Genomic DNA, 15,500 nt, shown 5'->3' with positions numbered 1-15,500 from the left:
GAGGACATAACAACTCTATCAACATTTGAAAGGATGGTATATAGGCTCCACTCAGGAATGGACACATATATGGGTATTTGGTCTGCTTTTCTTGAAGTTTATGTATAATCCTCTTTTTTCCAGAATGTTGTAGCTAATTGTAATCGATGTTTCGAATGCATGTAGTTATAAGTGTAATCTCCCCTTTTTATGATTTGTTTTGTTCAATTGAGAAAAAAAGGGGGGGAATGAAAATAATGAATAAAAGAGAGATGATATACTCTTGTCTCTCTGAATACCCATGTAGACGTATCTTGGACTTCTGAGTGAGTAAGGATAAACACACAACGGTTCTTGCATTTGATCTCCAAATATATGGAGATCAAACCTATACCCACAGCCACAGGAGAGATTCTACTAGTTTTAAAAGTGGGACCAACCAGCAGCCCATGTAGGCCATTTCTGGAGGTGTATCAGGTTTAGAAAACACCATCAATGCTTAGCTGAAGTTACTCATACTGTCATGAAGATCACAGTTTGTTTTCTGTGCATTGGGCTCAACATACTCACAAAACTAAATGGTGGTGAAGCCACTGCAATATGATTTCAACCCTACTTAAAAGATTGTCACACAGAGGAGGGCCAGGATCTCTTCTCAATCCTCCCGGAGTGCAGGACATGAAATAATGGGCTCAAGTTAAAGGGTTAAACGGGCTCAGGCCCTTTTTCTAGCTAGCTGATCAGAACAGGCGCCAATGCCACGGGAGAGCATGTCTTGGCGTGCTCTAGAGACAGCAGTTAATTATTCACTGGTTAGGTCATGCATATCCACAGCTGATTTACTATCTCAACCCTGCACATTATAACATTGCCAATGATTTCTCTGCAAAGTGGCACCGTGTCTTTATTAACAGGTGAAAATAAGTAAAAAACAGGAAAAGGCACAGCTTACTTGATGGCCACCCAAAAGACATCACCATGAACAGAACTGTGCTGAAATTTTCTAACATACATCTGGTAGAATTTCAGCCTCCCTCTTGTGCAATTATATCCAACAACTGCATCAAAAGAGAACTTATTATAGAGCCACAGACATGGTTGTGAGTTGGCTGATCGCATTCTGCCAATATACCAGAAATAGGGTGTGAGGAGTAAGTTCAATAGTTATACTGAGAAAAATGGCTCAGCCAACTGATCTGAAACTTGGCAGGTCTAGGAGAGGTGGGTTTGAGGATGGTCTGTGACAATTTTGAGGTGGAAAATGGCTTATTGGTGGGAGTTTAAAGTTTGACAACTGCCTGCCAGCCATTTGACAGGTCTTGTCCAGTCCTCGCCCCCCCCCCCCCCGGAAAGTTTAAAGTTCAGTTTGCCACTTTGCAGAGAAATAATTGGCAATGTTATAATGTGCAGGGTTAGAATAGTAAATCAACTGTGGATATGCATGACCTAACCAGTAAACAATTAACTGTCCTGTCTACAGCACCTCAAGACATGCTCTCCCATGGCATTGGTGCCTGTTCTGATCAGCTAGCTAGAAACAAGGGCCTGAGAGATTCATACAGTGTCAGCTCTTCCACCCTTCTTTCTTCTTCCCTGCAGGCTCTAGCCATGTGGCTCTACCTGGCTGCCCTCTTGGGGCTCTACTTCCTTCGCCGTTGGTACCGGGAGAGGCAGACTGTGGAGAACCTCAGAGAGAAATATGTCTTCATCACTGGCTGTGATTCTGGCTTTGGGAACAAGCTTGCCAGACAGCTGGATGCCCGGGGCCTGCGCGTGTTGGCGGCCTGTCTCACTCAGGAGGGGGCAGAGCAGCTGGAGAAGGCTACATCTGAGCGGCTGAAAACCACCATTCTGGATGTCACCAGCACAGAGAGTGTTGTGGCAGTAACCGAGTGGGTAAAAGGGTGCATAGGGAACAAAGGTGACAGGCTCCTTCTGTTTCTATTGTGCTGTATCTGTGCTGTATTTGAGTGGGGAAAGTGACATAATTAATCTCCTATGTTAACATGTAGTTTGTCCCAGAGACAGGCTAAATAGTTGGCAACCTTGGGAGCAGCATAGGAACAATCATGGTGCAGTGGCCTCACCACCATTTCCAGTTTTGTGATTATGGGGAACCCAATGCACAGAAAACAAATTGTGATCTCCATGACTGTATGAGTAACTTCAGCTAAGCATTGATGGTGTTTGCTAAACGTGAAGCATCCCCAGAAATGGCCTGTACAGGCTGCTGGTTGATCCTACTTTTAAAATTAGAAGAATCTCTCCTGTGGCTGTGGGTATATGTTTTATCTCCATATATTTGGAGAACAAATGCAAGAACAGTTATGTATTTAACCTTAGTCACTCAGAAGTTCAAGATATGTCTACATGGGTATTCACAGAGAGATAACAGTATGTCTCTCTTTTATTCAATCACTTTTTCGGAGAATCCAGACATCATCGTTGTTGCCACATTGTTGCAGTCCAGTATTTTATGTCTCATTCCTGATTTGTGGCCATTTTCACTGAAAATGAAACTCAATGAGAGCACCAGCCTGTCCAAGGTGAACTTATGAAGCATTGTTGAGGCTTCTCCAGGATCGTGTGCCCTTAATTAATGTTTGTTGGTCTTACCCATTCTATTAATTGTAGTTGGGAATATACTGATGAATTGTCCATTGAATAGCCTCTGTTATGAGCTCCATCACACCGGGGGGGGGGGGGACACGCTCCCTACCGTCACTTCTCTGCCCGTGTTTTTGTTGCTCAGTTACTTCCTCTTTCAAAAGAGGAAGTAAACATCGAGCACAAGGCCCATTCGGTCTGCTGTTCTAATCGCGCAGCTTCTCCTGCACACAGCAGGAGAGAGCAGCAATTCCGAGTTTCAAAATACATCAGACTTAATGAGGTTTTTTTTATTGCTGCGAAAGGAAGGCCAGAAGGGGCAGAAGGCACACAGGAGGCAGACGACGTCATGTGAGGGACCTGAGAAAACTTCGTGAGTGCCCAGTAATGAGCGTGCAATAAAACGTTCGTCGGATGGCGCTCTACATTAGCCCAGTATCAGTTCCCATGGAAAAGTGCAGATATATTGAGCCTAAGACAAGCACAAGACGTAAGATTATATCTCTACTGCTTCACGAGCATGGAGCTTAAGATGGGAGTCTTAATTTTCCATTTCTGTGCTTGTTGTTAGGGATTTATAACTTTACTAGTGTTATCAGTTAACCACCTACAGCTGAATAATACACATCAACAATAAATATAGAATCACTATTTTAACATATATTCATATCCCCAAATTTGTAATTTCTTAAATCTATTTATAGTTTACCTGGCACTTCCTAACAAGACATCTTGCATCATTTTGAAGGAGATTTATTAACCATTTATCCAATGGCCTTCCTCAACCATCCAGAAATAGTAAACTAAAATTACTCTTAAAAGCTTATTTTGACCTTTAAGAGACCACAAGGTTGTAGAGATCACAAAGCTAGATGTGACTACATTCAAATCTCTCCCCAAAATATGGTAAACATCAAATTCTTGTAAGGTAGATGGGAACCTGGACTGATTAGGGCGGCTCTGAATATGTGCATCTTTCTCTCCTTACAAAGGCCTCTGGGGCTTGGTAAACAATGCAGGTATTGCTGCTCCTGCATGTCCCAACCAATGGCTGACCAAGGATGATTTTGCAAAAGTGATCAATGTCAACCTGCTTGGACTGATTGACGTGACGCTGCACTTGCTGCCCCTGGTGAGACAAGCCAGAGGGAGGGTGGTCAACATGACCAGTATGATGGGAAGACTGGCATGGTCTGGAGGGGGTTATTCCCCGTCCAAATATGGTGTAGAAGCCTTCTCTGACAGTTTGAGGTAAAATATCAGTTCTTTAACTTACTCTTCTCCTTGTTTACTTGGCATAGCCATGTTGTCTCTCAGTTTGGAGTATGTTTAAGGCCTTCTTTTGAAAGTTAAATAATACTTTTAAGAATCCAAAATCATTTATTGAACTTTTGCTTACAAATCTAAAAAATAATCATATACATTAACATCAAGATTATACTTTAGTTTTGAAACCGTGTCTCCTAATATGTACTCTATATCAAATTATCTGTTTCTAGCCACATCAGAATTAGCCGCAAAAGCTTTCTGTATCAAAATGCCTTAATTAAAGTCTGACCCCCAAATTTAGGTGAATGAATAACCAGAGGAATTAATCAGTTTTCCCCCATTGAATCCTTCTGGATTAAATATTGTTTCTTTGCATTTCTAAATTTTCTTCCGAACTACATCCTTGTTCTCATTCTTACTTGATACTACAACATATGTCACTTTGCATTCTGAGTCTAGTAACGTTGCTGCTTATTTCAACTTGCTTCTCTTCTATAGTTTCCACTTTCTTTGAATATTGAAGTAAATGTTCTTTGCTTTCTTCAGAAACAGTCATGGACATATTTAATCTAATTTAGGGTGACCATATGGAAAGGAGAACAGGGCTCCTGTATCTTTAACAGTTGCATTGAAAAGGGAATTTCAGCAGGTGTCATTTGTATGCATGCAGCACTTGGTGAAATTCCCTTTTCATCACAACAGTTAAAGCTGCAGGAGCCCTGCCCTCTTGACCATACAAAGGAGGGCAGGGCTCCTGCAGCTTTAACAGTTATGATGAAGGAATTTCCCCAGGTGCTGTATGCATACAAATGATACCTGCTGAAATTCCCTGTTCAATACAACTGTTAAAGATACAGGAGCCCTGTCCAACTTTCCATATGGTCACCCTAATCTAACTAATCTAGAACCATCTCCTTTGTTTCATACAGCTCATTGCTACCAGACCAATCTTAGGTGGTGGTGGAGAGACATCTCCACTTGTCAAGCTCTGCTGCTTGCTCAGGCCAGAGTGAAAGGACGGGGGGGGGGGGGGGGGGCTTTTCCCGCCAACATTTTTTAATTTTCCCTCCAACTGAACCGAAAGGGAGGTAGATTAGCTATTCCAGCTCCAGGCAGGCATAAGTGTGGGGTTAAGGCCTGAGGCATGTTGGGGGAATGAGAGGATTTGGGATCCAAGCTCCCCAACATGCCTCTGGAATGGCTAATATATTTAAGAAGCTTTAGGCTACCCTTTGGCTACTTATAGCTCTTTTATATCTGGTCACGCTATGCGGGACTCCTGCAGCTTTAACTGTTGTGATAAAGAGGGAATTTCATCAGGTGCTGCATGCATACAAATGACACCTGCTGAAATCTCCTTTTCAATACAACTGTTAGATACAGGAGCCCTGTCCTCCTTTCCATATGGTCACCCTACTTTTAATACAACTAGTCATGTGTTACATATTAATATTATCCTCCTCTGTTGCCTTGAGCTACGTTAGGCTGTTTTATAACTGCAAGACGTTATCCAAGTGTTTTGATGTGCCATTTATTTTTATTTTTAATTTTTTTTAGAGCACCTTTGAGAGCATTACTGGCTAGCACATGCGGTATAAATGTTTAAATTCATAAATATAAATTAAAAACATTAATTGGTGGGGTTAAAGGGAGATCTATCCCGCCTCTTTTGTGAAAACGATACCTCCAGTGATGAACTCATAGTATCTTGTTTTCACTTTAGAAGCCCTTTCTTTATGTTAGAAATTATGATAAGGAGGGCCCTTTCATGTACTTCGACAGAACACGAGTTTTTGCACAAGTTTTATTCCTATATTAAGTATCTGCATTGTTACTATATTCAATAGGAAGGGATATTTCCTTTCTTTTCCCATTTCACACACACTTCTTTATTGCGATCCATAGATCCATGAAAAAGTACAAAGAACAAGGATCAAACATGAAATCATACAGTTAGAGCTATTATCAACTTATGTCTAATACATAGAGAGCTCTAATCCTGGCCGCCACTGTAAGAAATTTAGCAACAGCCAAAGTTATTCTTGAGGACTTATCTTCCAACAGAAACTTAACATAAAATTTGTCTGAACTTCTGGACAGTTTACTCAACAATGGGGTGATCATAAGATGGCAGGCCTGATTATAAAAGCTACAGGACAGAAGGATATGCTCCATCGTCTCCACTTCCATGTTCCTAAAGGGGCACCGTCGTTCCTGATAGGGGACACCAGCATATCTGCCCAGAAGTAATTCAATAGAATAAACATTGCATCTGGCCTTGGAGAAAGCAATACGATATTTAGCCACTGAAAGGTTCTTTAGATAGTCAGCCAGCTGAAGAGGCCCAACGTAATGAACATGCAATGCACTGGGAGAGCAGGAAACATAAGAGCGAGTGCGTAAGTCACAGAAGGCTATATATCCCACAGTCTTTGTTTAACAGATTTCAAAGCAAAATTCAAGCCCAAATTAAGGAGGAGGGAAGAGGAGAGACCGATTGAAGCTGCCTTCCTGGCAAGAAGCTTGGACCAACTGTTCTCATAGTTGTCCTGAGCCAGACATGGAAGCAGACCTGAGCCCCTCCCAAAAAGACTAACTTCCATCCAAAATTTTAAGGCAGACCACCAAGCCCTGAGTGAAAGAGAGCTTCCCCCAGTTTCCAACAAAAGTACCGAATTAGGGACACACTTTGGGAGTTGAAGAAGGGTCCTCAAAAACCTTGTCTATCTATCTCAGATGTTAATCCCCCTATCCAGATGTTGGAGGCATATAAAAGCTGGGCTATAGACTTGGCATTAAACACTTTGATGGCAGACGGTAGAAACATTTCCCCTTTAGTAAAGAAAAAGCGTGTTATTGCAGCTGAACTGACTGAAGCTTTGTTAAGGGTGGCCGATCTATGGGCACTCCAGGACAGGGTATGATGGAATAACAGCCCCAGGTAAGAGAAATTTTTCACCTGTTCCAGGATATGCCCATCAAGGGACCACCGACGTTGAGAAAATCTATTTTCAAAGACCATGACTTTAGATTTCTCAAAATTAATTTTCAAATCATTGGTCAAACAAAAGTTGGAAAATTTCATTAAAAGATGTTTCAAACCAGGTCTAGAGTGGGAGAGAATAACAGCATCGTCTGCATAAAGTAAAATAGGAATTTTCCTTGCGCCAAGTTTGGGAAAGTGTCCTTCGTGGTCAGACAGGGCCTCCTCAATATCGTTTATGTATAAGTTAAATAGCGTAGGTGCAAGGATACAGCCCTGTCTTACTCCTCTAGACATAAGAATTTCATTTGAAAGCTGTCCCTGTGTGCCACATCTAACTCGCATCCTGCTGTCGCTGTATAAAACCATTATAAGATTAAGAAGTCTTTTGTCCACCAGGATCTTATCTAATTTCTCCCATAGTTTAGTTCTAGGGATTGGAGTCGAAAGCAGACTTCAGATCCATGAAGGCGACAAACAGTTTGCTACGTAGAAATTTGAGATGTTTCTTCGCTAAGTGAAAAAGAATCAGACCATAATCAGAGATGGAGTGATTCTTTCTAAAGGCAGCTTGGGTCTCCGTGACAACATTATTGGCCTCGAGGATGTCAGTTAATCTATTAGATAGAAATCGAGCATAGAGCTTGCCTATTATTGAGAGCAGGCTAATAGGTCTAAAATTCCCAGGGTCCTTTGGGTGTCCCTTTTTGTATATCGGAACCACAATTGCGTGTCTCCAACTGTCAGGGATTTTGCCAGATTGATTTATAACGGTAAAAAGGGCGGCTAACAAAGGGGCACACCAATCCTGATTGATTTTAATAAATTCAGCAGGGATAAAATCTATGCCGGGTGCCTTACCCCCTTTAAGTTGTTGGATTAATTCAATCACTTCCTCCTGAGAGACCGAATTCCAGGGGGGGAGGGAGGAGAAAGTGACATGCTGCATATCAGCCTGAGCTGATTGTATAGTGTCTGGGTCGGTAAAAATGGCTCTGAAATGACCCTCCCAGACCTGAGCTGGAATTGTGCAACTAGGTGCTTGGCAGTTGGATCGTAAGGCGGCCGACACAATCTGCCAAAACATTTTTGAATCATTATTCAAGGAGGCATTTAACAGCAAGGACCAGGAGTTTCGTTCAGCTTGGCGTCTTTTTTGGGCTATGAGGGACTTGTATTGCTTTTTTAGCTGAAAATAGGTCGAAGGGAGATAATTGTAGCCCGATTTTCTGTAGGTTATATAAGACTCCCTTATCTCATTTTTCTTCAGGTAACATTCTCTGTCAAACCAGATAGGACCCTTATAGATCGTAGGGGCAGTATTATCTGGCCCTGACCTGCCTGCATGAGTTAAAGCATCTTGGAAAGAGCCGATTAGTTCATCATATGCTTTTATAGAGGATGCAGCTGATTCCTTCGACAAAATTGCTGATCTTAATCGAATTACCGAATTGGAGTTTAATCTTTCCTCTAGGAGACTGCTTAATTTATCAGACCATTTTACCCTTATTCTGTGTGGGCACTCGAGCAGGACATCAGTTAAGTGGGTATGGGGTAGTCGTAGATTAGAAGTTGGGGCACATAAAGTAAGGGTTAGAGGCTGGTGATCGCTACTGGTTCTTGTACCTATATAAAAATGGTATACTAACTGGAAGGCACTTCTAGACGCCAGCCCATAGTCTATTGTGCTCGAGCCAAATAAATTTGAGAAGGTAAATTCACCTGAGCCTTCCCAAAGGTTCACCCCATTTAAAAAAATTAAATCCAGACTGAGCTGAAGTTGAGCCAGGCAAAAACCGGCGTAATTCAGAGACTGATCTTTTGAGTTTCTGTGTGGAAAATTTCGATTTTCCCTAAGTTCACTCAAGATAGGGTATCTTGCTTCTAGATCATTGTTATTGGAGCCAATCCTGGCATTAAAGTCACCCAGAATATATAAATATGCATCAGGGAACCTAATAATTTGAGTGGATAAATAGCTCTCTACTTTATGCCAGAATTTCTTGATCTGCTCATTGGATTTAGCAGGAGGGATATAAACAGTCACAAAAATAAAATGACTAGCATTAATTTCCAAACAAATTCCAAATGCCAGTTGTTCACAATTTTCTAATTCAGTTACCTTAGCTAATTCAGTTACCGCACCCCTTGAGCGACCTTTCTTATTTGCCTGGTGAGCATTCAAAGAGTAGGAGGCAAATCCGTTAACAACAACAGTGTCCATGGCCCAAGTTTCCTGAAGCAGGATCACATCAAAGGAAGAGATATATTGACAAAAGCAGCTATCCCAACGTTTGTTCGCCCAGCCCGCAATATTCCAGGATATGATCCTGAGATAGGAATCACCCTGGGGCCACTGGCATCAATCCAGTGGGGTAATCCCGACCAATGATCCATCCATGTCCCTCTGAATGCAGCCATTCCCCTTTGCTGTCATGTGGTTCGATGGAAGCTGTGGGTCGGAATCGATGATACTGGACGATATTAACTCTGATGTCGGCCCTACTTGATTAGCATTGGGCGGCCCTCCAGATGGCTGTGGCAGTTGGTAGGATGGGATGGACGATGACTTGCTCCCCACCGATGTATGCAACACTCCTGGATAGAGGCACGACGTCGGACGAGTGTTGTCAACTTTCACAGGAGTGTCTTGACCAAAAGTTATCAGATCTTGCAAGGTAGTGATGGTATGTTGCCCTTCGGCCGAGGGCTGAGCACAAAAGAAATCGACCTCCACCCCCGAATGAAGTGAATCGGGAGACAGAACCTGTTCCAACATAAAGGAGTCGGAGGGCCTGCTCGGAGATTGCTGGATGATTTGAGGCTGGTCTTCACACAGTGGGCAGGAAGAAGATAAAAAGCTTTTGTGTGGTAGCTCTACTTCTTCAGTCGCCGCAGTTGAAAAAGCCATAGATTTGCTGCTACTCAGTTTAGGGACATTAAACTGAAGCTGGAGGATAGAATTAGAACGGCTTTTGATGGATATCAATGGTTTAACCTGGAGATCTTTAAAAAGCCGTGACGGGTAGATCCCGACAGTATTCAGGAAAAGTTTTTCCTTCATTAATAAATTTGGGATGGTAGGTTTAGTAAACTTCAATAGGTACCTCTTATAAACAGGGGAAGAGAAAAGAGGTTCCACAGCCAACAAATATGATGGCTGAATATTAGCACTTTGAACCGATCTCCAGAATGGGTGTTGGCCTCCATGGGGATGTACATCAATAACCATTGAGCAAGGCTGAAGAACCAGACCACCATTATTTCGCTCTATTATTCCAATATCTGAACCACAATTGAGGGCTGTAGATAAACGGCCTCCATTATTGCAGTGAGGTCCGATTACCGGGTCTAAACGGGGAGGGCGTGGTGGAGGTTGAGCCTGGATGCCTTGGCTGAGAAGCTTTTCTGGGAGCCATGTCAGCAGTTTATTTAAACAGCTAAGCACAATTTCTAAGTTAGAACTAATCATTTGGAGTGTCCTCGCTGTTAGGAAACATTGCTCAGCCAGTAATTCAAGGGGAAAAGCTTCACTTTGGGAGTTTTCCGTGGATTTGCCAGTTGGACGGTTTGTTTGAGAAACGCCAGCGTCTCCTAAGATAGACTCACCAGTAACTTCGCCTCCCTCGGCCAGAGGAGCATATCTGTTAGACAAAGTGATTTCATCTGTCGGAAAAGCAGCAGAGACGGCATGAGGAGGCTGCCGAACAATAAAACTGTCGAGCCTGCACTGTTTGGCGCGGGGTGCATTACTCGCATTTTGTGGAGGTGATAAAACTCTTTTCCTTCTCATAGTCAGCCAAATGACCTAGAGATAAGCAAACTAAAAAAGTCCACACTACTAAAAAGTTTAAAACCCCTTTCAGGGAGTGGCAACTAATACTCGAGAGCTGCTGGGTGTTAATTAAATTCTGGATAGAAAGCGGACTGCAGTTTGCAGTTCAAAGAAGGAGGCAGCACATCAAAGAGCTACAAAACTGCAAGCTGGAAATGCAGAGGGCAGTAAGAGCAATAAAAACAAGTGAAAGAGTAAAACAATAAAACAATAAAACTGCTTAAAATAGGTCAATAAAACAGTAAAACTTCTAAAATAAATTATATGAGTCACGGAGACTCACACAGCACTGCAGCCTCCAACGCCATTTTGTTTTTCCCAATTCAGGCGTGAGCTCCTTCCTTTCAGAGTCCAAGTCAGCATTGTTGAGCCTGGTGCTTTCATTACACCTGGTGTCCAAAAAATTGAAGCAGACTGCAACACTCTGTGGAGCCGGGTGCCTTCTGACATCAGAGAGATCTATGGGCAGCGATATTTTGATGACGGTGAGTTAAATTTCCAGGAACTGCGTTTCAGACTGTATATGTATATCAGAAATTGAAAAGGCAGCAGCTGTGCATGTCAAGAAACTGTAACCCTGCTATCATGGAAGCCTTAGAGGACAGAGCAGTTAGAAAGATAGACAAGATGTTTATTTCTTCCTTCAAAAAGAACAGGGCCCTGTCTTCACGGCGCCAAGTTGGCCCAAAACCCTGAGTCACTGAGGTGGCGTTGGGTACTGGAGGGCAAGGAGGGAGCGTAGGATTTCTGGCGGTCATCCGGGTACCGGAGCCACCCTCTTCCTCATGGAAGGTGACCAATCGCAGGTCGTCTTCCCGGATTGGCCCTGGAAAGAGGTCAGATGGCAGAAGAGTTGTAATGACCTCGTTCCAAATGAAAAAAGTTGGGGATAAGTTCCTGACTTTTTCAAAGTGCAGCTTTGCAGGAAAGCTCCATGGTGTCTGCAAAGCTGCATCTGCGTCATATGATTGACCCATCACAGATTTGCAGCCTCCATGGGGCTTTCACCATGTATAGACAGCCACCAGGACACATGAAAATCCTGATTCTACCCAGATGCAGCAAAATCCAGTGTTACTCAGTGGCCAAAATACCTAATGACACTCACGATGGACATGCCTGCTATGGAAGGTTCTGTATGAAACGTCAGTGTTAGTTTCAGATGTCCCTTCTTCAGCTTTCCTCATCTGTCTTTCACATCCCAAAATATTCAGGTTGCTTCCTATGTTCCTCTGCTGGACTAACTTTTCCTCTTCACCATATTTCTCACACACAGTTTGGAAATCATTACAACTCGTCATGAAGACATTCAACAAGAACCTCCACCTGGTCACTGACTGCATAGAACATGCCCTGACGTCCTGCTGCCCTCGCACTCGATACTCTCCAGGCTGGGATGCGAAGTTCTGCATCCCTCTCTCGTACTTGCCAACTGCAGTGGCAGACTATGTGGTGACCCGTTCTAAACCCAAGCCATTACAGGCAGTGTAGATTATTCTGCTGTATTTTATGGTTTTAACTGTGAACTGCCCAGAGACCCTTGGCTATTGACCAGTTTAAAGATGTAAGAAATAAAAATAAATAAATAATTTTGCAGAAACAGTACTACGATAATCTAAATAAGCTAGGCTGACCATATGAAAAGGAGGACAGGGCTCCTGTATTTTTAACGGTTACATAGAAAAGGAAATTTCAGCAGGTGTCATTTGTATATATGGAGAACCTGATGAAATTCCCTCTTCATCAAAACAGTTAAAGCTGCAGGTGTCCTGCCCTCTTTTAAATCTGGTCACTTTAGTATAGCTCCTGCAGCTTTAACTGCTGTGATGAAGAGGGAATTTCATCAGGTTCTCCCTATATACAAATGACACCTGCTGAAATTCCCTTTTTTATGTAACCGTTAAAAATACAGGAGCCCTGTCCTCCTTTTCATATGTACAATATGAGTGATAACACTCAACCACAAAGGTACTAAGAAATTTTTATAGACGAATAATTCAAAAGATATCACAAATGTACAAAAGATAGGCACATAGATAACATTCTATTTTACTTTACTCCTTTTCATATGGTCACCCTAAATAAGCTATGGTCGGGACACAGCCTGTGTTCCATCTTTCCATTTTTATTATCAATATTTAAAGGACTCAACACTAGATTTAAATGTCAAGATCTACTAGTATTCCTGTTGATGGCAGCTCGCTAGACAATCACACAGTAGTGGGAAAAACTGGATAATTTGAATTTATCGGCAGGTATCGAAATATATGGTCTATGGCAATATCAGAAAAAATAACTCATGACTTGCTTCAAATCCAAGGACAATCAGAATCAACATCGTTTGCTGCTATATGGGGGAGATTTGTTCAATATGCATCACATCCAGATATACAATGGTATATGCCTGCCTCAGCTTTGAGTATATGGACATTATAACAATAAATGAAGGGAATACAGCACATTTATAAGTTAGTTCAATAGTATATTTAGTTACATTTATAGATAATTTTTCTTTTGCTCTTGTTGTTTAGTTACCTTCCCCTAGAAGTTGTATTAATCAACCTTTCTTCATACCTTTTTATACTATACATATTTACATAACCAATGGATTGATAATAATTGTTTTGAATACAATTGTTTGTATTCATATTTTCTCTCTTTTATTTCCCCTTTTGTAACACCTTAAATAATAAAAAAAAATTATTTCACACGCACACGCACACAAAGAAAAGATCTTTCAGAACATAAGATGAGCCCTGGTGGGTCATACCAAAGGCCTTTTTGGTGGGTCATAAGAACATAAGAAGAGCCCTGCTGGATCAGACCGAGGGTCCATCTAGTCCAGCATTCTGTTTGCACAGTGGCCGTTCAGCTGTTGGCCAGGGACCAACAAAGCAGGATGTGGTGCAACAGCACCTTTGGTCTTCGGTCATACCAAAGGCCATTTCCCAGAATCCAGACATGATCACAGCAGCAACATCATATTCCCAAGCAACTGGTATTCAGAAGTATATTGCCTCTTATACAGGAGTAGTTTATTGCTATAATGACTACCAGCCTTTCATGGTCTTATTGTCCATGATGTCAGCGGCAGCACCAGGGAAAAAAAATCGGGGGATGGGACACACACAGACACAGAAGGGACAAAGTATATTTCTAGGTGGGTGGGCTGTGTCCCATATATGAAGATCTCTGAAAGAAAAATAATAGTATATCTCACACTAAAACTGCCATATATTCTGAATTCATATATTGATTAATTTAGGTATTTTTTTAATATAGCATATAATAGCCAAATTCAAATTACAGTAAGGAAAAAGGCTTTCAAACAAGGTAGAGTCACTACACAAGCATCTCCTTGACATACAGAACACTTCCTTTAGAAAACAGTTACTTTTGAACCAGTGCAGGCAGAACCAGGAAGGTAGACTCTTAGGGCACTTTTTTTTCATGTGATCATCATAGTTTGGTCACTGGTTTTCCTGTGAGCTTTACATGATGCAATGCAGTTGTTGTCTCATGTCTCTCCCACCCCCTTTTCGCGGGTTATTTTGCTACGGAGAAAATATGGTAGTTTTGGCGGTCATGCGATGACTGCCATTGTTTCCCCAGCATACCTGGAACTTATTGTTGGCGTTACAACAGTATGTGAGTTATGTGTATAAGCTTAAATACATGTACATATATGTTGCAGGCTAGTTGGAGATTTCCGGGGTTAGGTGAACATTCCATCTGCTAGTCTGTTGTGACAGTGAATAAATAACAGTTACGCTGATGTTTCGCTAGCTGTGGACTTATATTTTCCCCTCTCTATTAATATAGTTGAGTTCATTAGTAAAGTTTTATTGTGTGTACTTCAGGAGCATATTCAAATTACTTGCCAGCACTTATATTTCAGCACAGATCTCGAGAAGGAGATTTGAAAATGGTGGAGGTGATATTGGCAAAGGACATTCACTCGAGTGCAGGGAGGGAGATCCAGCCATGGACAGAGAGATCGATCAGCAGTGGAATTCCTCCCTTGAGTGGTGGTGGAAAGCTGTGCTGCCTTGATTGCTTTGCATTAGGGGCAAAAAGGAGGCATTCTAGGGACGTATCAGGGACAGAAAGCACCCTCATTCCCAGGAATAGGGTAAGAACTACATGAGCAACTGTTATTTTTCCTCCCGTTGGAAAAAATGTGTGTGGCGGGTTGGGGGTGTGGGGGAGAAACACTAGTAAGAAGGGACCAAAAAATAATAATGGGAAAAAATCCCCTTACATTCAAGCCTGGGCAGCACAAGCCAGAAAGGGTTTAGGAAGTGGTTGTTCATCCACCATAGACTCTGCTAGTCTGTTGTGACAGTGAATAAATAACAGTTACGCTGATGTTTCGCTAGCTGTGGACTTATATTTCCCCCTCTCTATTAATATAGTTGAGTTCATTAGTAAAGTTTTATTGTGTGTACTTCAGGAGCGTATTCAAATTACTTGCCAGCACTTATATTTCAGCACAGATCTCGAGAAGGAGATTTGAAAATGGTGGAGGTGATATTGGCAAAGGACATTCATAGAATCATAGGATAGCAGAGTTGGAAAGGGCCTACAAGGCCATCGAGCCCAACCCCCTGCTCAATGCAGGAATCCACCCTAAAGCATCCCCAACAGATGCTTGTCCAGCTGCCTCTTGAAGGCCTCTAGTGTGGGAGAGCCCACAACCTCCCTAGGTAACTGATTCCATTGTCGCACTGCTCTAACAGTCAGGAAGTTTTTCCTGATGTCCAGCTGGAATCTGGCTTCCTTTAACTTGAGTCCATTATTCCATGTCCTGCACTCTGGGAGGATCGA

General features: G+C 42.2%; 1 protein-coding gene across 1 annotated transcript; it reads left to right on the top strand.

The window, feature by feature from the left end:
* Positions 1-1,464: 1,464 nt before the first annotated feature.
* LOC134394357 (retinol dehydrogenase 7-like) lies at positions 1,465-13,320 on the top strand. The gene is made up of 4 exons (XM_063119747.1): positions 1,465-1,900; positions 3,579-3,837; positions 11,001-11,158; positions 11,950-13,320. Exons 1-4 carry the CDS (start codon positions 1,471-1,473, stop codon positions 12,162-12,164), a joined length of 1,062 nt encoding a protein of 353 aa, XP_062975817.1. The 5' UTR covers positions 1,465-1,470; the 3' UTR covers positions 12,165-13,320.
* Positions 13,321-15,500: the final 2,180 nt, after the last annotated feature.

This window comes from Elgaria multicarinata, chromosome 3, assembly GCF_023053635.1.
Source record: "Elgaria multicarinata webbii isolate HBS135686 ecotype San Diego chromosome 3, rElgMul1.1.pri, whole genome shotgun sequence".
Taxonomy (NCBI): domain Eukaryota; kingdom Metazoa; phylum Chordata; class Lepidosauria; order Squamata; family Anguidae; genus Elgaria; species Elgaria multicarinata.
The sequence above is the reverse complement of the archived record's forward strand: the minus strand, read 5'-3'. Positions and strand labels throughout refer to the sequence as shown.

Excerpts from the sequence above, each read along its gene's own strand:
- LOC134394357 (XM_063119747.1), top strand. The coding sequence starts at position 1,471 with ATGCTCTCCCATGGCATTGGTGCCTGTTCTGATCAGCTAGCTAGAAAC. Across the intron at positions 3,838-11,000 it reads GCCTTCTCTGACAGTTTGAG|GCGTGAGCTCCTTCCTTTCA; the intron begins GTAAAATATCAG and ends TTCCCAATTCAG. Across the intron at positions 11,159-11,949 it reads GCAGCGATATTTTGATGACG|TTTGGAAATCATTACAACTC; the intron begins GTGAGTTAAATT and ends TCTCACACACAG.